Here is a 22962-nt window from a genome sequence, read left to right as displayed (position 1 = left end):
CGACTTCAATTACTAGCAGAGTGGTCTGTGGTCTGTGGTCTCCGCCATTACCCCGGACAGTGTTTCTGGACTCACCCGGCAATATTATCATATCGTGTTGTGATGAAGATAAAGAAATATACTGCTGCAAACTTAAGAATGCCAAGATGGCTTGTTCCAGACGCTTCTTTTCTTTGACCGCTGTAAGTGTTTGCTTTCTCACTGTGGGAATTCCCTGTTTACTTTGGTGCGTGAGAGAGATCTTTGCTTGTTTCTTAAATATTTTTCTTTTTCTTTTTTCGATATGGGAAATGTTTTCTCTTAAGGAGTAAGACAATATAAGATTTTTGTGTCGATAAATAGTGAATTTGGATCGTTAATTAGATTAATTTCAATCCTAATGTTTGATTTAGCGAACAGTTTAGCAACATAAGCATTTTAATTATGATAGAGTAATTATACGTCAGGCACGGCAACATTCTCTCAATTTTTTTTCAATATAACAAAATTATTTATAATATGCATGAATATTGAGTTCATGTTTTGTGAAAATTTTGGTGAAACTGTGTGGTCAGTCAATGACATATAGTACTGCCTTACTCTTGTGGAGAAAGGAGAATGCTATGCACCGTTGAATAATGTATTGAAAAAGATGAAATGCTGTTTTGTTTCTTAACTTCAGAGTTTTTCAAACTCTTAAAGAAAAGAAATGAAGAAAACTTGCATATCATCTTGCACGCACCATAACAAAGTTAAAACCGAGATAAACTAATATTTACAAAGAAGAATTTATAAACTCATTCCAAAGCTGAGATTCTAACAATGCTTTAATGCTATGCAAAAACCCTACCCAGAGATGATCCATAACTAACTCAAAATATATGAGAAGATTATACACTCCAAACAAAAACAACAAAGCCTTTTCCCACTAAGTGAGCTCGGCTTATACACTCCAAACACAGTAACTATATATAACTATGAACCCTAAATAAGCTAGTAGACATTATAAGAACAATCAACTTCAACAACCAGTCGATTCGGCGCCCAGAAAGAGGTTGGCCCAAGATTTCTCTCAGAAACATCAACAGAACATTCTTCTTTGCCAATGCACGCCTGCCATTTACAAAATTAATCCACAACTCTAAAAAATCGAAAAAATTGTTAATAGCTAACTAGATGGCGTTGAAGGATACCTCTTCGATGACTGAGAAAGCTAGAGGAGACTCGCATATGCCTCTACTGAAGGATCCGCAAGTGCCTTCTGGGTCACCAAAGTTGACAAATCTAAGATTGGATAGAATTCTTCCTCCCTGGCATGATAGCTCCAAGGTGCCTCCCCCTTGATGAGCAGTTGCACAAACCTTACCAATTGTTACAGTCTGAAATTTGACATTATTAGGTTCGCCTCCAAACTCTTCGAACAAAACTAGAACATTATCATCAGCTTGAAGAAACGAGCGCGGAACATGGTACCTAAAGTTTTCTCCAAAACAAAGAAAAAACGAGTGATCAGTAATTCAGAAGGTACACAAACAAATATATCTATAAACAGATAAAAAATTTGATTACCATCTCTGTGAAGGTAGCCCGCAATTAGTCAAGCACTTCTTATCAGTGTATGCTCCGCGGTAGTTGCATGTTGGTGAACACCCAAGTTCATCTGAAGAGTAACTTGGCCAGTACCTGCCAATGCTCTTGCCATTCACCCAGGCATGACCCTTACCCAACCCCATCAAATCCACAACGGGGTCGGTCCCTAGGGGAGCTTTGAAAGTTGTCTGAAAAAAGTAGAATACAAAAAATCCAGATTAATGTACAAAGAAACCTCTTAAATTTTGTTCAATCGCAAATTAGTATGATATATATATAGTAAGTACCTTGTACCAATTGAACATCCTTTCATTTGGTATGTCTCTTGTATTCCACTTGTACTTGGCAGCATGATGACCAGTAATTTTGTACATTCCTTTGTGAATACCATCAATTCCAACCTTATATGTCCACTCATTTTTGCTCAAGTCCTTCATCACCTGTGTACCATTCTCCGCTCGTGCAATCAGTTAAACAGGACCATGAATCCCAACATCTACTTCATCAAAGAATTGACCATAATTCTTAACATTCAAAACAAAGTAAACGTTATATATGTTAGATTATAATCATCACAAGAATCAAATGTTTTAAACTTATAATTGTGATTTAACGCCTACTTGCAAGCCAACAGTGACACTGAGTAGAGATAAATCATTATTCTTCCCGTGCTTTAGCTTGAACGACTTTGTCTCAAAAGTGAAGCTGAACTGTCCATTTTTAGCAGCTTGTGTACCTGAAATTCAATAACGATATAGTTAGCTAAAAGAAATATAACAAGGAAAATGGTAGTGGCAAACTACATGAAGGTTACCCATGTGTTTTCCATAAACAAAAGCATGAAGGATGTGCCCATTGGTATTCACTCGTAGCGCAATTTCTTTGTTACCGCAAATTGGATCAGTTGAAATGTGCTCCAGACTAAAAACACATAAATTTCAATACAAGATGACAAATTCAGCTACGTTCTTGTGAGATGATAAAAATCGGTTAAGCATTTTTGTGAGATGATAAAAACCGGTAAAGAAGACTATCTGGAAAAAGAGAGGAGGAAAATGAAGCATATATCACCTAGTCATATACCACAAATAATCACTTGTGTCATTTGTTACTAATTTCTGATCAAGCAGTTCATTAGCAGTGAGATTGCTATGCTCAACCGAGCCGTTCTTGATGCGTGTAAAGTGCTCAGGCTTCCAAACCCAGTTTAATGCGTAAGGCTCCTTACTATCATCCGCTCCATTTAGCACTCTCTCCATTACTGATATTTGGGTATTAACCTTATAAACAACATTCAAAATTATTATGTATATATGAGTTTTTAATATATATTGACTAGCAGAAGTATTATATATGTAAAAATTGATCACATTTACCTGGGCAGTGTTGTAGACTTCAGTATGAGAGCAATTAGAAAGGATAGAGACAGACCAAGAGGGAACTCTATACATTATACCCTCAAAGTTAATAACGGCATCATTTGTTTCATTTGCATTTCCAAGGAAACAGATTTCACTTCCGTTGAAACGGTACGATGTTGCCTGAAAAGTTGAAAAGAAAAATATGTTTAATTGTATGGAGAAGTATGCACAAATATAACCAGTTATAAACTTTTAATAAAGATAGAACGGGAAGAATGCTAAACATTCGACAATGGTCACTAAGCCATGGTTTAAAGCTTTTTGTACGATTAATTGTCTGTTTCGTGTCTCCAATTTTATTTTTTATTGAAAGTTTTTGTTGGCTTCTAAAAAATATACATAAATGTCTTAATTACTTACGTCCATCATGTTTCCCTAATAGATTTTATCTACAGCGCCATAAGTCAGTGCCCTCTCCCTTGATAGGATGATATTATGGAGCTTTTGAAGATGTCCCCACTTGGGTTGATTCAAATTACCTATTCACATTGTTAAAACATAGAATCAGTCAGTATACAAAATTCATACAAACACAGAAGCTAATTACTTGATTTTCTGCATGTTTAATTACCATATTCATCCAGTTGTGCATCATAATCATATGATGTGGATATGCATGGACCGCCTGCTGCACGACCGAAATTCGTACCACCATGGTACTGCAGGCGTATTACTTATGCGTATTAATAATCGAAAGATGGTCGAATGACTAACTTAATTAAATTGGTAAATGAGCTTAGGCACCAAGTAAAGTGTGTAACTACCATGTAATAGTTTTGGAAGGTTCCACCAAGCTGAAAGAAACGTGCAACAGAGAACGCAAGATCCTCGGCAGTCCTGTGTGGATCTTGCAATCTATCAGAAAGGAAAAGTATAATTCTGATTATATATTATATTCAGATAATATGTAAAGTATTTCAGCAATTACATCATGAACTGGTACAACTGTGGATTTGTTTCCTAAACTTTAATTTTAATTAATTTTCACTTTGATCTATAGTAAACCATGACCAGTTTCCATCTTACTATCATGTTATACCCAAGTTTCATCCAAAAAGTCACATTTCACTCATTGAATGTTGTTTGTGATTTTTTATTTCTCAACATTATTCATTATTTTTCTTTTCGAAATGTTCACTTATAGCGAAACAATAGATGAAAAGTGGGGGAACATGACTGTATGGGAAACATTGCACATTTACAATAGTTTAGTAGGGAAATCAATCAAAATAAAAGTTAAAGGAGGAGATCGGTCGGCAATAGAGTACCAGTTTGGATATCTACTAAATACCAAATTAAAAGCATAAAAAATTGGCTGAATTACAAACCTGAGCAACTATAATAGGTCCCCCTTGCGAAGCAAAAAGTTTCTCATGCTTCATCATATCAACTATTAGGGTTGTAAAGTTTGCCATCTCCCTCTGAAAAAAACAATATAACAAAAGTAGAGTGAATAAACTGAAAATAGAAACAAACCATTGAGTTAATGTCAAGTATATTTTTCAGAAGTTTACCTCAAACACAGCATTGTTTGTCCTCAATTTGACGCCAGGTATGTTATGCAGCCACACAGGCAAACCTCTGCAGGCAAGAGTGGAAAAATATTACAATATGTTGAGCGTAGACAAAATTAAAGGTCAAAATCTAAGTGTATAAGTTGGGAAAAATAAATGTTACCCATAATTCCATTCTGCACAAACATATGGTCCAATTCGAAGAACAGCATAGAGCCCTGTCTCTTGGATGGCCTTAATGAATCTTACTAGGTCCAGATTTTCGGTGAAATCATACTAATTTAACAATAATATTATGAGTGAATATGTACACTTAAAATGGCAAAACAAAAATAATTATGGAAAAACAAGGGGCAAAAGAAATTAAACCTGACGACGAAGAGGTTCATGCGCCTTCTCCAAAACACATAAGTCTCAATGGCATTGAGACCTCCGTGTTTTGCTTTTTGGATTAACGATGGCCACATCTATAAAAGGTATTGTTAGTCTGGTGACATGTTGAGAAGTCTTTGTAGCAATTCTAGAAACTCATTATGACTAAATTAGTTAGGGCATCTGCAATAAAAAATAAAAATTTGAGATGCAAAAACCACATTTACATCTTATTTTACACTTTCAAAGATATATAATTTAGTTATACCCAAATGCAAGATATGTAAATTAATAAGATTTTTTTTTTCTTTAACTGGCGAAGTCCACCTCCACAAAATTATTTTTTTTAATGTAAATTTACATTTTTATTTAAATCTTCCTTCCAACAAACATGAATATTTTACATAAGAGTTTTTTATCAACAAAAAATGTAAATTCGCATCTCCTATACGAAATGCCCTTAGAAAACGTACTAAAAATACTAGATGGAGGGATCTAAAATGACCATAAACAATTCATTGATACGGATTCATTTGTACACCCTTATCCAGGGGGTCTAACATGACTGAAAGATGTAATTTTGCATCATAAGAGATGCTCTTAGAAACTCATTACTACAAAAAAAAAAAAATATATATATATATATATATATATATTACTACAAAATATATTAGATGGAGGGATCTAAAATGACCATAAACAATTCATCTTGGACCAATATTATAATAGGGTAATAGTGCGTTTCAAAACTCTCCCTCTTGTAAATTACCATAACATTTTTGTACCTCTCCCCTTAATAATAAATTCCTTAATGTAATGTTTTTTTTAAAAAAAAATTGTTTCTAATTAATTATCCTAAATCTTTTTGTATTTACAATTCTTTATTAAAGAGGGAGTTTTAACGAAAATTCCATGATACTGTTCACTTTAACGAAAAACCACATTTTTACACTAAAAAGTCAATCCTGGCACTATTCACTTTACTCTTTATTTTGTCATTATCGTTAAAACTCAAAATTTTCAAGCCATTTTCATTAGTTTTCCTTATTAAAAACTCCAAACAAGCCATAAATTGACGGAGGACAGTAGATAATCGGATAATTACTCAATCAGAAGCAACATGACCTTAAAATGGGGATTTTAGGGCCTTATCAAGTTGTCAAATATTTTAAGTCTTTGATCTAAACTAATATAATTTTGTGACTAATATGCATTTGGACCTCACATGACCATGGGAGAGATTTTTCAGTGTGACAGGAACACGAGGTGGTACACTACGGATCATTATACAAATGGTGAGATATGTGTGTTAAAAAGCTAATAACTTAAAAAATACAATTTCCCACGACTTGTATAAAAACACGTGGTGTACCCTTCGTATTCCGGTTACAAGGAAAAAAAATTCCTTAAAATGAAGATTTTAGGAGAACATAACTCTTAAAATATAAAATATGAGTTTGTTGTGTAACCCAAAGTTAAATTTTTTACCAAAATTTTAGAACGTGTGGTAGAAGAAAACTCTAGGGTCATCATAAAGCCCGTCAAGATTAAGTTCCAAATGGTTCAGATCCCCTCTTTTTTTTTTCTTTTTTTTTTTAACAAACGATGTTATCTATGTTAACGGGAAGAGGTAGGCTTAGCCTCACAATGGGCTAGCAATAACGTGGTTCAAATTTGTCTTTAGCGAAAATCAAACCTAAGAGCTTTCACTTTCACTTACAAGTAAAAAAGAGTACCACTGGACCGTAGTACTAAATGGTCATATCCCCTCTTTTGACTATCCTGTTCAGTCTTCACTAGATATGCTGTCGTTCAGTGTGACCCAGTTGCTCATTTTCCCGCCGTTTCTCAGCTACCAAACATTGTTTATCTAAACCTAGAAGGCTCCACCGATTCAGTACCGCATCAGGTATTTTTCTTTTTCTTAGATATCTTGTTTGTGTTTATTTTCGCTAATGAATTCGTTAGTTTCCTTTAGTATATCTCTGTTTGGATTCCGGGAAAACTTATATCAAAACGCGTAGTGCCAAATCTCACAAGTTTTGCTGTTAACTGAAAACCCTAAACCCTAAAAACCCTTGAAACAAATTGGATCTAACAAAGCAAAGAAATTTGTATTTTTTTTTCTTCTCTCTTTTAGAAGTTAAAGTTGTTTCTTTTGGATCTTAACAGAACTTCGGCTGGGTTTGAAATCAAAATGTTGTTAAAAGCTTGCATTGGAGATAGGATCAGTGGATTGCCAGATGAAATTCTTTGCCACATTCTTTCATTCCTAGTAACGGAGGAAGCTGTAAAGGCTAGCGTTTTATCACGTAGATGGAAGAATGTATGGGCTTATAATCCCAATATTGACCTATGCGATCTGAGATGTGGAAGAAGGATTCATTCAGAAAATTTTGAGGGAATCGTGAATCTTGTACTTCTCTCACGTGGCTCCTTAGACATTCATAGATTCAGTCTTACTTGTGAGGATTTTGTGAACTATTCTTGTTTTGATGCTTGGATTCGCAGTGCCGTTAGGCACAATGTTGTTGAACTAGTACTTGATCTTGTTGATGGGGGTTTCAGCCAAAAACTGGATCTTATTGATGGGGAGACCGTGTCCTATTACGCGGGTTTTGAGTTGCCAAAAAGCTTGTACATGTGCAACACATTGGTGGTGTTGAAGCTAAGACTCCAACCTTCTTTTACGATTACTCCTCCGTCAAACTGTTTCCCAAGTCTCAAGTTTCTCAAACTCATGTTCGATTGTCTTGATATTGACTCAATGGAGAAGCTCATTCCTTGTTGCCCTGTACTGGAAGATTTGAATATAGATTGCGAACTTGTCGATCTTGATGAGTTTCCAGTATTGAATTTCAATATCTCCGCACTGAAACTAAACAAATTACAAGTATATTTGTACCAAGGTATGTCTGAAATCCCTCGTGCATACCAAATATTTGTTACTGTCAATGCTCCAAGTCTCGAAAAGTTTGATCTCCAAGACGAGTATATGGCGATCTATTCTTGGAACCAGGCAAAATCCTTAAGCAGAGCGAAGATTGATTTCAAACAGCTACACCGGTTTCAGGGCATTGACAATGACTATATCCTTGAATCTGCTGATCGTATGCAAAGGCTTTTTGAAGGGTTGTTGTATGTTAAAGATCTTTCGGTTTCAGCTCCACTTTTTGGGGTAAGCTAGCTCTAACTTATCCCCTCTTACATTTGGAATTCGTCGAATGGAAATTCTCAACTATGTTGAGGAAATATGATATTGCTTTACTTATAATTGATATATACCTTTTCTGTGTGAAGGATCCAGAGATAATGCATCAATATCATCTACCTACGTTTAATTATTTGAACCGCTTGGAGCTATTTCTTCATACATGCTGCTCTTGGAAACTACTGACAAATTTTCTCAAGAAATCACACAATCTGAAATATCTATTCGTTCAAAGTGTAAGTATATGTAAATTGACCCTAAGCTAAATGGTACCTGGGTAATCTTCAATGACTTGATTTTTAACTTTTTTATTTTAAATAATCTTCAGAACGCGAAGTGTTCAGCTTTTCGCCATGGTTGTGACTTTGTACACCATGTATGGTCTCCGCCAAGGTGGGTACCCGTTTGCTTGATGTCATGCCTCAAGAACATTTGCATAAAGGGATTCCGAGGACGAGCGGATGAAATGGAAGTGGTAAAGTACATGTTGAAGCAGGGTGAAGTCTTGAATAATGTGATAATATTTATTTGTGATTTCTCTGTAAAAGACGAGGTGAAGTTATGCCAGGAGATGTCAACGTTCCCAAGGGCTTCAAAGGCTTGTCAAATTGAATTTCGAAGATAATGTTATCTAATTATTGATGTGGATTCCATTTTCAAAGTTGGGAAGGCGTCCTTTCTGTGTCGATGGAACTGCAGTCGTGTTTTGAACTGATGTTATCTGCTCTTAGCTTCTTTAACTTTGGATGAATGAGATTATGGATTGTTATGTGTTTGCCCTATGTATTTGCACCATGGACTTGGACCAGTTGACATGTTTACCTATTTTGAATGATAATTGAGAATTGTTCTGATTCATCACTTGTTCAGCGTATAATTTTAAGTGAAAATTTCTGAGACCATTATTGAAGTTTGATGAGGGGAAGTCGTTAATCATGTTTTCTATTTATTCTCTCTTTTTTTTTATCGAATTTATTTTCTCTCCTATTCATAACTTCTCAGATCCACGATTTAGCCAATTCCAAGTTAATATGCCTAGTTTTCATGTGTTATTTACAAATCAGACAGAAACAACGCCTATAATGTGTCATTTTTCCTTTTTAATAAAACAATTTTGGGAATGAGGAATCGAACTTTGGACCTATGATGCTCTGTTGACTCTAAAAACTATTTAGCCTACGTGGTGTGCATCCCGAATGACTAATAAGCTAACTACATCTTTCGGTTGAATGCAGGGCGTGCCAACTCGTCAGCCGAGCTCGGTCGGGGAATAAAATGAATGTTGATGTGGCATTGGGCACATTGCTGACTTCTTGATCTCGCGACTGCGGCCGATGAAGGAACACGTCTTGGCCTTCGGGTTCTAAAGCCTGAAGTCAAGGTTGTTAGTTCTGCAAAGTTCAATACTTAATTCGGCTTTCAGTGTGCTAAATGTAGTAACCTGGTAATACCTCACTTAACTGAGAAGACTGATGAGATGACCTATTCCCACAAGGACTCGAATATCCTTGCTGATCGAGACTTGGATAGGTAATCAGTCAGTCTCAAAGCAGTGTTATTTATCCAAATTGAAGGTGCTCCTCGGTCGACTGATTCTACGGCTTCAGTGCTGTTTATCCAAACTGAAGATGTTGCCGATTGCCTCCACAGTGTTGTTTATCCAAACTGAAGATGTGTTGGCGGGAAAAAGGAAAATAAAAATCTCAAGGCCATTGAGAGATTGTTTGCGCAGGGCAATTGTGTGTTGATTTTGAAGGGGGGGCCTTAAATGATGCACTCCCTTCTCTATTTAGAGTATACCTAAGCATGTCATAAAAACTGAAAACTGATACCTATATATACACTAAGCAGATACTTACTGGCAAGGTTCTAAAGGGCGATATGCGCTAGTTAGTCGGCGAGCAGAGGCCTAGCGCTTGGGTGTCTAGGTCGGGGCCTAGGCGGTTTTATTAATTTTAATTAAATTTATTTTATAATCTATATATAAATGTCTATTTATGCTTTAAAAAAAACACATAATTGTATTGGGGTACATCAATTGCAAAATAAAATAAACGGTATATTATGAAGTATAAGAACACATTGAAAACATGGGGGTACAAGCATATAATGAATGTTCGTGTTCAACAAGTTTATTACAATTTATTAAAAAATAAAATGCAAAATGACGCACATGTGCAAGCAGTATCCTACGACCGTAACCTAGGTACAAAACTCTAAAATATTAATCTTAGAACATTGGTTGCCAATCTTATGAGTAGCATAATTTATTGGTACATGATTGGTATCCACTCGAGTTTGTGCATGTCTGTTGTCATGCCTCAAGACTATTTGCATACGTCGGATTCCAGGGACGACGAGATGAGTTAGTGGCAACACAGTACTTGGTCAAGCACGGTAAGGTTTCAAATAAGGTGAAAATTCGTACTTGTGATTTCCACAAAGAATCAGTGGTTCAAGGACTTGATTATTGATACTTTGAATAAGGTATGGAAGAGATTTTTAAGGTCCCCTAGGGGTTCAACGACTTGTAAAAATGGATTGAATCTTCTTCCATTTAAATTGATTGTGCCTATTATTGTGGGATAATAAAAATGGAAGGTTAAGCATTAGCTGGAATCGAACCCGCATCATTAGCTTGGAATGCTAGAAGATATAGTCCACGTTGATTCACTTGTGAATGGACCTTGTCCTATCCTATAGAACATGAGCTTACATTAATTCTACTTCCTATATATTGTTTTATTATCCAGAGCAATATTTCAAATTTCAAATTTCAAATTTTAGAATTCAATATTTCAAAATTCAAAATTTCAATATTTCAATATTGAATATTCAGAATTCAATATTTCAATATTCACAATTCAATATTTCAATACTTTAAATTAACTCTACTTCCTATAGTTTGCTAGATAAGTCTAAGTTTTGCTATATTTCAAAATTCAGAGCAATATTGCAGTTGTTATTACCTATATATTGTTTTAGTATTGTGTAACTAGGCCTGGTAAACGGGTCGTGTTTCATGTCGTGTTCGTGTAACACATGTTATCTTAACAAGTCGTGTTGTGTCACACCTGTTATCTTAACAGGTCCTTAATAGGTCGGATCACTTTACTCAATAGGTAAAATGACCCTACCCGTTATAACCCGTTAAAAATATTTTTTTTCCTTCTTAAATTTGCACATACCACATTACCACATCAATATTACTTCAAAACATAAAAACACATTTGTCGTTAAGTACTACATCTACACTCCAAATTAAGAGCTTAATAAAAAAAAACATCAAACACTACTAGTCTACTACAAAATATCAAATGTGCAAGGATATGCAAAATGAATGAGTTTTCCTTTTCAAAGTTATGAAGCCTTTCTCTGAAGTTAAAACCTTGTCAATGAAACTCAAAGCTTGCATGTTATTTCTTTTACAAAATCCTTCAATTTTCATTGATCATCATGGGGAAATTGTATTGTAACTTTGGCTTGATCTATTGCCTTCAAGAGTTATGTTAATGATGTTTTCAGTAAGGTTTTTCACATCAGAACTCTCTTCAGCATTAACTAAGTACAGAAAAACCAAACATTATAAACCATTCAAATTATAAGAAGTTTACCAAAATAATTATGAAAAGAAATAAAACAATAGTATTGTACCATATAAAAATATATTACCTCATTTTTTTTAAATTTTCTAAATTTAATTTAATATATATATACACACATATATATATAATTATATATATGATATATACATATATATAATTATATATAAAGTAAATTGTAGCTATGATCCCCTAACTTTAACTCAATTGGAGCAATGGTCCCTCAACTCATCAAAACGCGTAGCTATGGTCCCTCAACTAAAAATCCATTACCATTGGTCCCTCAACTTTAATTCAACTGGAGAAATGGTCCCTTAACTCTAACTCAACTGTAATAATGATCCTTCCAACATAACTCGTTTTGACAAAATTTTTGACGTAGTTGATGAAAATGACTATAATTACACACTTCGATGAGTTGAGGGACCCTAATTGTATAAATGGTTATTCAAACATAACTTATGTTGACAAAATTTTGACGAAATTGATGAAAAAAACTATAGCTACACATTTTGATAAGTTGAGGGACCAATGGTAATGGATTTTTAGTTGAGGGACCATTACTCCAATTTGATTAAAGTTAAGAACCATTGCTACAATTTACTCTTATATATATATATATATATAATTATTATAGTATTTTTAGGGGTATAAAATTATTAAATTAATTTTTTTATCGTGTATCGGGTTACTCACATGTATACCCAGACCAACCCGTTATCTTAATAGATGCTTATTCGGTTACTCGATTCGTTATCAGTGTCAACCCGATAACATGTTAATTCGTAACCGTTCATTGTATATCGTGCGGTCAGAAATCATTTTAAAATTTAAAATTTAAAATTAAATATAAATAGTACGTAACGAAAACTGACCGTACGATATACGATGAACGGTTACGATCACGAGATCCCTAGAATTCCTAGGAAAAGAATCCTGGCGAGATCCTTTTCCTTTACTCTCTTCTTGTGAGCAATCTTGATGGACATGTTTAGCATCGTGTTTACATTACTTGCTAAAATATTAAAAAGGCTTTTTAGCCAAAATGGTCTTTGAGATATACATAACTCCTCACTTTGGCTCCTAAGATTTCAAATCAAAACAAGTGGTCCTTGAGATTGTCTACCATCTATCATTTTGGTCCTTACGTTAAATGTCTCGGAGCTCTTCGCTGTAAGTTTGGACAATTTTCAAAGTTTCGTAACTCAATCGTTTCTTAACCAAATTCGATCATAATACATCAAAATGAAGATAGGAAAGTTTAGAATAAGATTATACCATTTAGAAGCCCAATGGTTGCCGGAGATGGTCGGAAAATAGCCTCGAAGTTGACTGGTTCGAGGGAAAACTGGAAAACTCGCCGGAAACTGGGCAAACTTTAAACGTTCATAACTTCTTCAATACACAACGAAATCAAGTGATTCAAAAACAAAAATCATACTTCTTGACGAAACAAAGATAATGGTACCTTTTTCAGCAGTTAACGCACTATTATTTGGCCGGAAAAAAGGCTCGAAAGTGGCTAACTCGAGACCAAGACAGCCACTTTTGAGCCTGTTTTCCGGCCAAAAATGCTGACTTAGCCGCTGAAAATGTACCATTCTCTTCGTCTCGTCGACAAGTATGATTTTTGTTTTTGAATCACTTGATTTCGTTGAGTATTGAAGAAGTTATGAACGTTTAAAGTTTGCCCAGTTTTTGGCGAGTTTTCCAGTTGTCCCTCTGACCAGTCAACTTTGAGGCTATTTTCCGACAATCTCCGGCAACCATTGGTCTTCCAAATGGTATAATCTTATTCTACACTTTCCTATCTTCATTTTGATATATTATGGGTCGAATTTAGTTAAGAAACGATTGAATTACGAAGCTTTGAAAATTACCTAAACTTCCGGCCAAGACCTCCGAGACACTTAATGGAATTTTTAACGGAATAACCAAAATGATGGATGGTGAACAATCTCAGGGTCCACTTCTATTTATTTGAAATCTCAGGGACCAAAGTGAGAAGTTATGCAAATCTCAGATACCATTTTGGCTAAAAAGCCTATTAAAAATCCAACTCCGTTAACGAACACACTGTGTAGAGTAACAATTGCAGCCCTCAGTTGTTGAGCCGACCTCAGAATATCAAATCCTGAGCCGCCACCCCCACCCTTAGCCATGTTTTATGTTTAGGGTACCTATTACCAAACACATCAAACCTCAAATATTAACGGGTTAGATGAAGACGAGAATGGTATATGAACTGTTTCTTTAAGTATTGCTCGTAGATTTTGCGTTGCATGAATGCAGCGTGGTATGGTATTGTCGATTTTTAGTTATAATGCGTCTCTTTGGAATATTACTTAACCTACTACATGATTGATTCTATTTATGTCGTACTATAGCAAATCAATCCTTCACCCTTGGTTCACTATAATACGGTGAACAGCGCAACGACGAGTGCTTACTAGAAGTCACGAAACGTCATCAGCTAAGGATGAGATTGTTGATACTTACGGTTTGCTTTTTAAGAGTAGTTTCATATTTCATTTGAAAACATTTGTAATTTTTAAAATGACAGAATGTAGCTAAATTACTTTGTATTCGCTAAGTGTGATCATTAATATTCGATCCCACCCACCATGTTGGTGACTCATGTAAAATTATTAGCTGCACATAAAGCAGCTGCTCAATTGAGCACCCCAAAACACCACGAGGATGAGATGAGGAAGTAGACGTTGAGAATGAGATAGACCACAATGAGTGCATAACAAGTCAGCAACGCTCGGTAGTCACTTCTAACATTTGATGCAAATATAATCTTTCAACCACTTAGATATAGACCACAATGCCATTGAGACATGCATGAGCAACCGTATCCAGCAAATCCAAGAATTATCGGCATCGATAGTTCCAAGTCACTTATGAGAGAAACACATATGTAATTACGATGTTAAAGTAACAGTATCTTAAATTTATTATGCAATATTATCGAGACAAAATCAAAACACATTATATGACGTGATAAACTTAAAATGCAATATTATACCACCGGCCCGACATGATAGGCTCAAAAATTTAACTCTTGAGGGTATTTGGCATGTCATTGTGTCTCCTATAGTTAATGCCACAACTGCCCAAATCTAATTAATTCCATCATTTTCCACAACCAAATAATGTGGCTCTAGAAATGACTCATAACTACAGAAAATTAAGCATATTTTTCATATGGGGTACAATATTTTCTTCAATAGTCGGAGATTATTTGAACATATTTTTTTTAAAGTGTTATATAAGTTGTTAAATTTAAATTTTATGTTTAAAATTTACTTCTTTTTTGAAAATAATTTAAGAAATAAACGATGAAAATTAATTTAAAAAAAATTAAACTATTCATTATAAAATATCGAACGATAAATATTGTTAAATGTCAAATCCCACATATACCCTTTCACGGAGGAAGGCTAATAACTTGTCATTCCCATAGAAATTGGAATGGCCCTCCATATCCACCGACCAGCCACAAAATTTAAAGTACAGAAATAAGCATACGTATGCACCGCCCTCGCTTTATACACCAGATATGTATCATGCTCGACTGGTCATGCATCATACTGCAGATTGCAGAGAGAAACAAATCAGATTTGCGCAGTTCAATGAAAGTGACGTTAATTTTTAATGTTCTTTGTACAGTAGGCCTGGCAAACGAGTTACATCTATGTCGTTTTGGTTTTATATTCAATTGTTTTAACGAATCATGTAACGTTAAATTTATTATCTTAACGAGTAATCTGATAACAATTATGACTATGTACGAGTCCAAAAATTTTATTTTTGTCGAATCATATAATAAATTGTCAGGGTTAGTCTATGTTAACAACTGAATATATTACTCAATCCACAAGTTCTGAACAGTAACCAAAAGAACCTTTGTTTTCTTTAATTTCTCAAGAGAGCAATATACTTATAGATAATGTCATCGTCCATGAGTGGGCCAATGTCATTTATATTCATGAACACGACTATGACCGGTTGATCAACATAAATCTACGTAAGACGTAAAATTTGTAGACTAATACCAATATACCATTGACCACTCGTAAACTTACGTCATCTGTTACAAAAGACTAAATTCATAATTAACATGAGTTACATGAGTAAGGTTAAATTGACTAATCAAAAATAAAAACGTTAATCAACATTTAAATAATAATTTAATCATCAGCAACCAAATCATATGATATTAAAAAATTTGATTTAAATAAATAGTTCCTTAATATTACTTTTCCACGATACAACCCTGATGGTTAATTGCTGATTAATGTGAATTCATAGTGAGCATTTTTTTGACGTTTGAAATTTGATTCAACGACTACAAACAAGAATCAACTTTAAAAGTTATAATAATTTTAACCGTTGGATCGAATTTCAATAACCCGAATCTCCGAACTTAATAGATTAGAAGGAAAGGATCTGGAAAGGATCCCTTTCCTACCAATCGGTCCATCAAAAAACCCAAAAACCAACGTCTCATGGTGCAAAAGAAAGAAAAATGATCATCTTCGGATCTCTTCTTCCTAATTCATCAAATCAGGAAATCTGTATCATTGAAATTTGATCCAACGGCTTAAGTTATTATAACTTTTAAAATAGACCTCTGTTTGTAACCGTTGAATCAAATTTCAATGGCACAAATTTCTTGATTTTATGAATTAGAAAGAAAGGATTCGGAGAGAATCCTTTTGGGGAAAGCAGGGAGACAAGTAAAAGATTAGGAATATAAAAAATTCCGCCAATATTATATATTATTATTTACATGATTGAAAAACATGCCCATGTATGCTTAACAAACAATGCAAAACAAACAGCTAGACAATCCCTCTGTCGCTGACCTAGTATTAACAAAATTTAGGGATTGCCTTGGATGAAAATTTAAAAAACTCAAAACAAATGACTCAAAAGATCGCTTCCAACACAAGGGTCCAACGCGCTTTCCCTTTATCAAAATATGGAGGATGAAATCTCCAAAGTGACCAAGTTGGAATTACCCACAACTTCGTTTGGAACCAAACAGGCTGTGTTCCTGTTTGGTATATCCGATGTTGTGGGCCTGGGGGCGTGTTTCTTCTCCGAACAATCTCAGCTCGGAGCGAATGAATGATCATTGATTGACTGCTTCCCTTTGCTTTCTCGGAGTGGATTGCAACCGAGTGAGGTATACTTGGCACTGAATGACAGTTTTACCGAGTCTGAATCCCGGAACAACCGTGAATCCCACTTGCGGTTCAGATGCTGTTGAGAGGAACCCTCCGTCATCTAAGCTGTCCATGTACACTTCTGAAAATCGACATCCCTTGCTTACTTGGAAGATTGCGGCTTCAGGATCGAAGGAGAAGGCCAAGCAATGCAGGAGCCAGACACGCTTTGCCATTTCAGCAAATGAAGCAAAGAAATCAGAGCTCGGAAACTCACCTGCATTGATGAGGTTTCTTTGATTCAGATTGCCGAAAAATGATGTTTCCATCTTGGGATGAACCAGTCGTAAGTACTTGACACGGCAGAACTTGGCAAATGCTGATCTGGGATTCTGGGAGAGATAGTCCTTCGGCTTCATCGATTTGAGTTCCGTGAATCTCACAAAAAAGAGCTGCTGCTGTTGTTTCTTTTTCTCCGGCAAGGACTCATTTGGAAGTGAGAAGTTGGGGTACTGGAAAGCATCAAACATTTCCTTGCAAACAGAGTGTTCAAATGCAAAACACTTGTGATCTTCTTTCCAATAAAGCACATCGCGGTCAATCGCTTTAGCTGCTGCATGAATGTCCCAACCGGCAGATTTCATATCATCCACCATCATCCTAACAAAGCTCCGGATGGACTTTACCGTGTGTCGAAGAACTGTAATGAAATGGCTAGGACTTAAAGCAGATAAATGAAGATTGTCGAGCACATGTAGCTGCCCACTCTGGTTCTGGTTTAATCGCTTCTCCAGCAACTTATTATGATCCTTGGCCTCCTCTAACTTTTCTTCGAGAAATACAATTTCAGAGTCCTTCAGCCTCACCTGAGATTCCAACTTTTTCCCCATGATTTCATAGGTTTTTAGAACACTCTTCTGCTCCTCGATCTCCGCCAAAACCAGGGTAGTCTCAGGTTTAGGATCGAACTGTCTTTTTAAGAAACAACGCTTCAACTCAGACAAGTTCTTCAATTCGGAGACTACCTCTTTGTCAGCAGCTTGGATTCCTTCAGCATCATAGGGACACTGAGAATGCTGCAGTTGTGCATACGCAGCTTTAACAGATGAAACGCCTGCAAACAGTTTCGCTAGATGAGCCTCCAAGGCGACTCTTTCCTGGAGCTCCTCATTTTTCTTGTCAAATGGCTCAGACCGATCAACCATAACCTTACCACCATTCCAGTTATCCTTGACCTTTTCTTGGGACTTGACTTTCTGAATTCCATTTTCTTGAGACTTCACCTTCTGAACTCCACTTTCTTGGTAGTTTACCTTCTGAACTCCAAAATCCTGGGACTTAACCTTCTCAGCTTTGAATGCTTGGGACTTAACCTTCTGAACTCCGAAGTCCTGCGACTTCACCTCTGGAATTCCGAATTCTTGGGACTTAACCTTCTGAACCCCATCAACGGGTGCAATACCTGTTGCAGCCCGAAGATGAAGAACTTTAGCAATAGTACGCGCCAATCTACTCTTATTTGGGGTCACGGCGGATGGTCTCACCGAATCCATCTGCAAAACAAGGATCACAAATGATGGAGAGTGGATAGATAGAGTGAAATCTAAGAGACTTATCTAAAAAACGAAACTTAAAGAAACAAAAGGAATAAAGACACGGGACGCAAATGATGACTATGATGAGAGTGTTGAGGGAAAAGCTAATAAAAGCAATACGCTTTAACACTTAGACCAAGGCCATCGATAGAGGAGTGAATTTCTTTTTGATTTTGCTCCTTCAACTTTAAGAGTTTCCGATTTGCTTTCTTTCGAAAGGGTAACGAAAGTAGATCTAAAAATGCTGGAAAAAGCGAAAGCGAGACAGAGTGAAGAACAGCAAGATGGAGAAGCTTATGGAAAGACATTCACCAGACAGGATCAAAAGACGCGTATAAATCAAAGTTCTAAATGCAAATCCGTGGAACACGAGGGACCTCGGTTACAGTAACACATGCATTATACATGTTATTAAATCCGATACAAGACCAAAGATCAAAGATTAAACAATAATGCACGTTTTAATAACTTAATTAGGATTTGGAGGGCATGGTTTGGGGTGATTTCTGCTCTTAACATTCTTCGTCATCCTCTTCCCAGCTCTACAGTCGGGTCATTCCTACTAGTCAATAAAATTTAGGCATTGCCGAACACAACAAATACCTTATGTCTGACCAAAAACAAACACAAATACGCAAACGGTTTGTAGCTCAGTTGATCAAGAGCATTCATCGCTCGAACCCGAGATCCCAAGTTCAATGCACAAAATAAACAAAGGGCATCAAACCTAGGATTCCCTGAGGCAGCCAACTTAGGACAACAGTGATGTTCCTAAAGCAATCCCTGCCAAACCAGAAAATCTGAAATTCATGGGACCCATCATGGTGAAAACCTGATTAGGAAATTTGGATCATATACACCACAATCATGGTTTTTAGTACAACCAGAGGCGGTGGATTCTTTTCCTCCCCCCTTCACATGCATCACACCGTTATAATATAAAACACGAAATTACACAATTACCCCCATTCGATAACACTTCATGGTACAGAAGAAGTCATAGAGATCTGAGCCAGATTTTACATGACATGCAGACTATTATTGTAATCCAACGGGCAAATGTTTGACTCCAACTGCCATTTTTTCCCGCTCCCCCATATATTGACAAACCTCATTTCCCTCCATTTTTTTGCATTCCAACCCCACAAGTCTAGGGTTTGTAATTCATTCATTACATCAAGAAGACTCTTAAAGTGAAACTCTCAGTGAACTTTCTGTCATCTCGCAGTTTAACGTCAATTCTCGTGACAACATAAAACAAGTCTTATTTTGAAAGTCTCCTTAGCATTTCTCACCCATAAAATGTTTCTTTGTTAAAAGAAGCTAGATTGCATAGATTATACATAGGTTTCTATAAATCTCAAGTTTGAATGCCACACTTAAAAAAGTTTCTAATTTAAACCTTAATTCACCAAGTGCAAACAACACATGTCACCTTCATGCAACCATATTTACTGATCACATTACTGACCACATCCTCCAAAGTCGAGATCCATTTGCAAAAGTGGGTTTCGCGAAAAACCCCACTCAACTTAAGACATTAGTCAGTAATGTGATCAGTAAATACGGTAACAAATAGCACTATCAAACATTGACATTGCTAATTTTTAACTTGCACTCTAGAAGTTTATAGATCTTGCATTGAGACCCACAAGCTGGACTGGACACCACAAACCTCTCATTATTCTCAGCAATAAAATTGGCAAAGCAAAAATGGGGGGCCCACACAGATATACCAAAGCAGATCATTGCGCACACACAGAAACCATACCACAAATGCAAAAGTAAGGACCAGGAGGGTACAGGACCACCGTTCTGGTCCTGCAAACACTTTACCAGAACCTAACCCTATGATCCTGGTGCAAAAATGCCCCAATCCAGTAATTAATCATCTAAACCTTGCTTTGACTACTGACTGGTCAACTAAACAATATCTCGCGTAAAATACAATTCTACTTACCTTCAAAATATCACGAGAAATTTGAATCAGTTTCAATTTCTGTTCATTGTAACGTAAATCTCAAGCAAACAGAACAACGACGTCGACGTCGAAGTCGACAACCCACCGGAGGAAGAAATGGAGTACTTCCTACCTTGCAAAACAAACCCAGAAATCAGAAACACTGAAAATTTTAAACAAATTTATATAAAATCGATATTTTCTGAAAAAATAAATTAACAAGCAACTTACTTTTGTGTTTTATTCTTTGCCAATAAGAAGACAACAAGTGCTCTGAGAACCCCCAGAAGCAAAAGTCGAAGAGGAACAGTAATCGTGTTTGGATTTTGAGAAAATATATAAAAAGTTCCCCGACCTTTTACCACTACAAATTATCGGTAATGATAAAATAAAAGATAAATAAATAGTTCGAATATTAACTTTTTAATATAAAAATACGATTCTTTCTTAAAATAAATAATACCGAAATTTTTTTATTAAAATACTCTTAACTAAAAAGCTAAAAAGAGAAAAACATTGAGAGAAAAAAACACGTTTCGCAAATCCCAAAATACGAGTTAATGCAGTAATTAAATTTCGTATTAAATAAATAAGCAAATTGGGCAGCTAAAACCCAGCACGCAACACTCCAAAACAGCTCAGTTCTACCTTCTGAGGAAAACTTGCGAATTTCTGAAGCGTCTTTTGTGTCTGCTTTCGAATCGAACTCGTCAAATGCTCAAATGCCTTCAGGGTTTTGGGTTTTGTTTTCCGACCGTTTTCAGAAACAGAAAACTGGGTTTTGGAGAGGGAAACGGAAATTGAAATGGGTTTTTGGAAATGCGTTTTCAGAGAACGAAAGGCCAGAGCTTTTTGCAAAAAAAAAATCGCAGAGCTGGATTCTGGAGGAAGACAGAGGGGGAGAGGGCGGAACGAGGGTGGTGTGAAATGACGAAAGAAGGCACGGTTTTGGGGGGAAGAGTCAAGCAGCGTCACAGCAGGGGCATTGGGAATTAAAAAGGGCTCTTAGGGTAGGGTCGCTTTCGAAGTTTTCATAGGACGGATATACCCTTGCTATTCCATGGGTATTTACCTGTCCGTTGTGGGTGGAGAAGTTAAGGTCGGGGAGGGGTAGTTTGGTGTTTTAAGACTGGTATACGTCGATCGCAGGTGGAGAGTTTGGAAAAAATGTACGGTTTGTGTTGATTACTGGAAAAGGTATTGTCTGTGCTTACTGATTGGGAAGTTTGGGTGTGAGCGGATGCGCATGGCAACACATGTCACCGCCTCTTGCCCAACTAAGCAAATATTCAACATTCTTTTTTATTGGTAAAAGTATCCAATACTCTCTGTGTGACATCCCGTCCCGGAAATATTAAAACGTACATGTGAATTGTCAACTTTGCCCCTAGTTCGTTTTTTTGACGTAATTGGTTGTTTTGTGTGTTGTGGCATGTGTTGGACCACACCCACACCTGCACACACACTGTCTCACTCTCCCTCTTCCTCTGTCACTTTCCCTGTCTCTCTCTCTCCCCCGAGTCCTCTATTCTTCTTCTTCTTCCTGCAACGTACGGACACATACACAACTAAACCAAATCATCACAGATCGAAGAAACTAAGGCCATATTCGAGCTCGTGAAGCTCGTGGGAGTACAGCTGTACCATTTCCAGGTGAGAAACCAGTCGATTTCTTAAGCTCCGATTTGAGTACTGTTCATGCAAATTTAACCTAGCTAATTTTTGGGATTTTGAAGCTTGTAGTTGTGTTTGTGAGGTTCCCAGGAGCTTGGGAGTGCTTCGTTGGACAAATTTGGACGTCGGGAAAGCTTGGTTCGAAGTTGGCCAGTTTTTGAGTTTGAAGACAGGTATGATCGCGTGGTTTTTAGCCTTTAAAAGTGGTCTATCGTGATTCTCCTAGGTCTAAGCTTCATTTTGGTTCAAGAATCATGAAAATTGGTTGAAAAACGAAGGAGAATAGTGAGTTTAAAGTTTTCTCAGTTTTCCGGTGACCGGAGTCCAGCGAGGGTAGGCCGGAGAAGAAACAGGAATATTCCGTTAATTTATAACGGAATATTCCTAACGGCAGTAACGGTATCCGATTAAGTATAACGGAATATTCCGGGGTTTTAACGGAATATTCCTGACGGCGTCAATTGACACCGTCAGTGTGCACGACACGTGGCCGCGCGTGGGGGCGCGTAGGTCCGTGCCTATTTTGGCGCGTGGGGGCGCGTGAGAGGTCCAAAAATTATTTTAAAAATATGGTTGTGATCCTGAGGTTGTATAGAGCACGTTGGTATATTCATTTGTCCATTTTGAGCAATGTATGAGAAGTTATTTTGAACGGAAGGTTATATGCTTTAAAGTTAACGTTTTTATAGTTAATTCGCATATAGGTGACACGTATCCCGAGGACGAGCGTGCACACTCGAGGCAGGGGGCTACGACCCTTCCACATACCAGTGAGTGGGCTTTTGGTTTTCCGTATATACCTATATACATATAATTCCCATAAATTAGTATAAATGCTTATTCGTTATACGCCGTTTCTTTTATATA

The 22962-nt window shown here is 36.4% G+C and overlaps 2 protein-coding genes and 1 pseudogene across 6 annotated transcripts; 1 reads left to right on the top strand and 2 right to left on the bottom strand.

The window, feature by feature from the left end:
• Positions 1-972: 972 nt before the first annotated feature.
• LOC103926904 lies at positions 973-4971 on the bottom strand (annotated as a pseudogene).
• A 2015-nt stretch (positions 4972-6986) lies between these two features.
• LOC103926872 (F-box protein At4g22280-like) lies at positions 6987-8860 on the top strand. The gene is made up of 3 exons (XM_009335755.3): positions 6987-8054; positions 8177-8323; positions 8416-8860. Exons 1-3 carry the CDS (start codon positions 7074-7076, stop codon positions 8710-8712), a joined length of 1425 nt encoding a protein of 474 aa, XP_009334030.2. The 5' UTR covers positions 6987-7073; the 3' UTR covers positions 8713-8860.
• A 7589-nt stretch (positions 8861-16449) lies between these two features.
• LOC103926871 (protein GRAVITROPIC IN THE LIGHT 1) lies at positions 16450-21400 on the bottom strand. Of its 5 annotated transcripts, none has more exons than XM_048585709.1 (3): positions 20653-21400; positions 20422-20554; positions 16450-18419 (listed from the first exon to the last, which is right to left on the bottom strand). In XM_048585709.1, the coding sequence occupies exon 3, from the start codon at positions 18417-18419 to the stop codon at positions 16833-16835; it is 1587 nt and encodes a 528-aa protein (XP_048441666.1). In that variant the 5' UTR covers positions 20422-20554; positions 20653-21400; the 3' UTR covers positions 16450-16832. The 5 variants fall into 5 exon arrangements, with proteins under 5 accessions (XP_048441666.1, XP_048441664.1, XP_048441665.1 ...); XM_048585707.1 differs by having other exon boundaries at positions 21070-21400; XM_048585708.1 differs by having other exon boundaries at positions 20422-20550; positions 21070-21400.
• Between the last annotated feature and the right edge of the window lie 1562 nt (positions 21401-22962).

Source organism: the organism of the source record quoted next, unplaced genomic scaffold, assembly GCF_019419815.1.
Source record: "Pyrus x bretschneideri cultivar Hongxiangsu unplaced genomic scaffold, Pyrus_bretschneideri_v1 Contig23, whole genome shotgun sequence".
NCBI classification, from domain to species: domain Eukaryota; kingdom Viridiplantae; phylum Streptophyta; class Magnoliopsida; order Rosales; family Rosaceae; genus Pyrus; species Pyrus x bretschneideri.
This window is presented reverse-complemented; position numbering and strand designations above follow the sequence as displayed.

Excerpts from the sequence above, each read along its gene's own strand:
- LOC103926872 (XM_009335755.3), top strand. The coding sequence starts at position 7,074 with ATGTTGTTAAAAGCTTGCATTGGAGATAGGATCAGTGGATTGCCAGAT. Across the intron at positions 8,055-8,176 it reads TTTCAGCTCCACTTTTTGGG|GATCCAGAGATAATGCATCA; the intron begins GTAAGCTAGCTC and ends TTCTGTGTGAAG. Across the intron at positions 8,324-8,415 it reads AATATCTATTCGTTCAAAGT|AACGCGAAGTGTTCAGCTTT; the intron begins GTAAGTATATGT and ends AATAATCTTCAG.
- LOC103926871 (XM_048585706.1), bottom strand. The coding sequence starts at position 19,133 with ATGAATGCTCTTGATCAACTGAGCTACAAACCGTTTGCGTATTTGTGT. Across the intron at positions 18,420-19,064 it reads TGTTTTTGGTCAGACATAAG|ATGGATTCGGTGAGACCATC; the intron begins GTATTTGTTGTG and ends CTTGTTTTGCAG.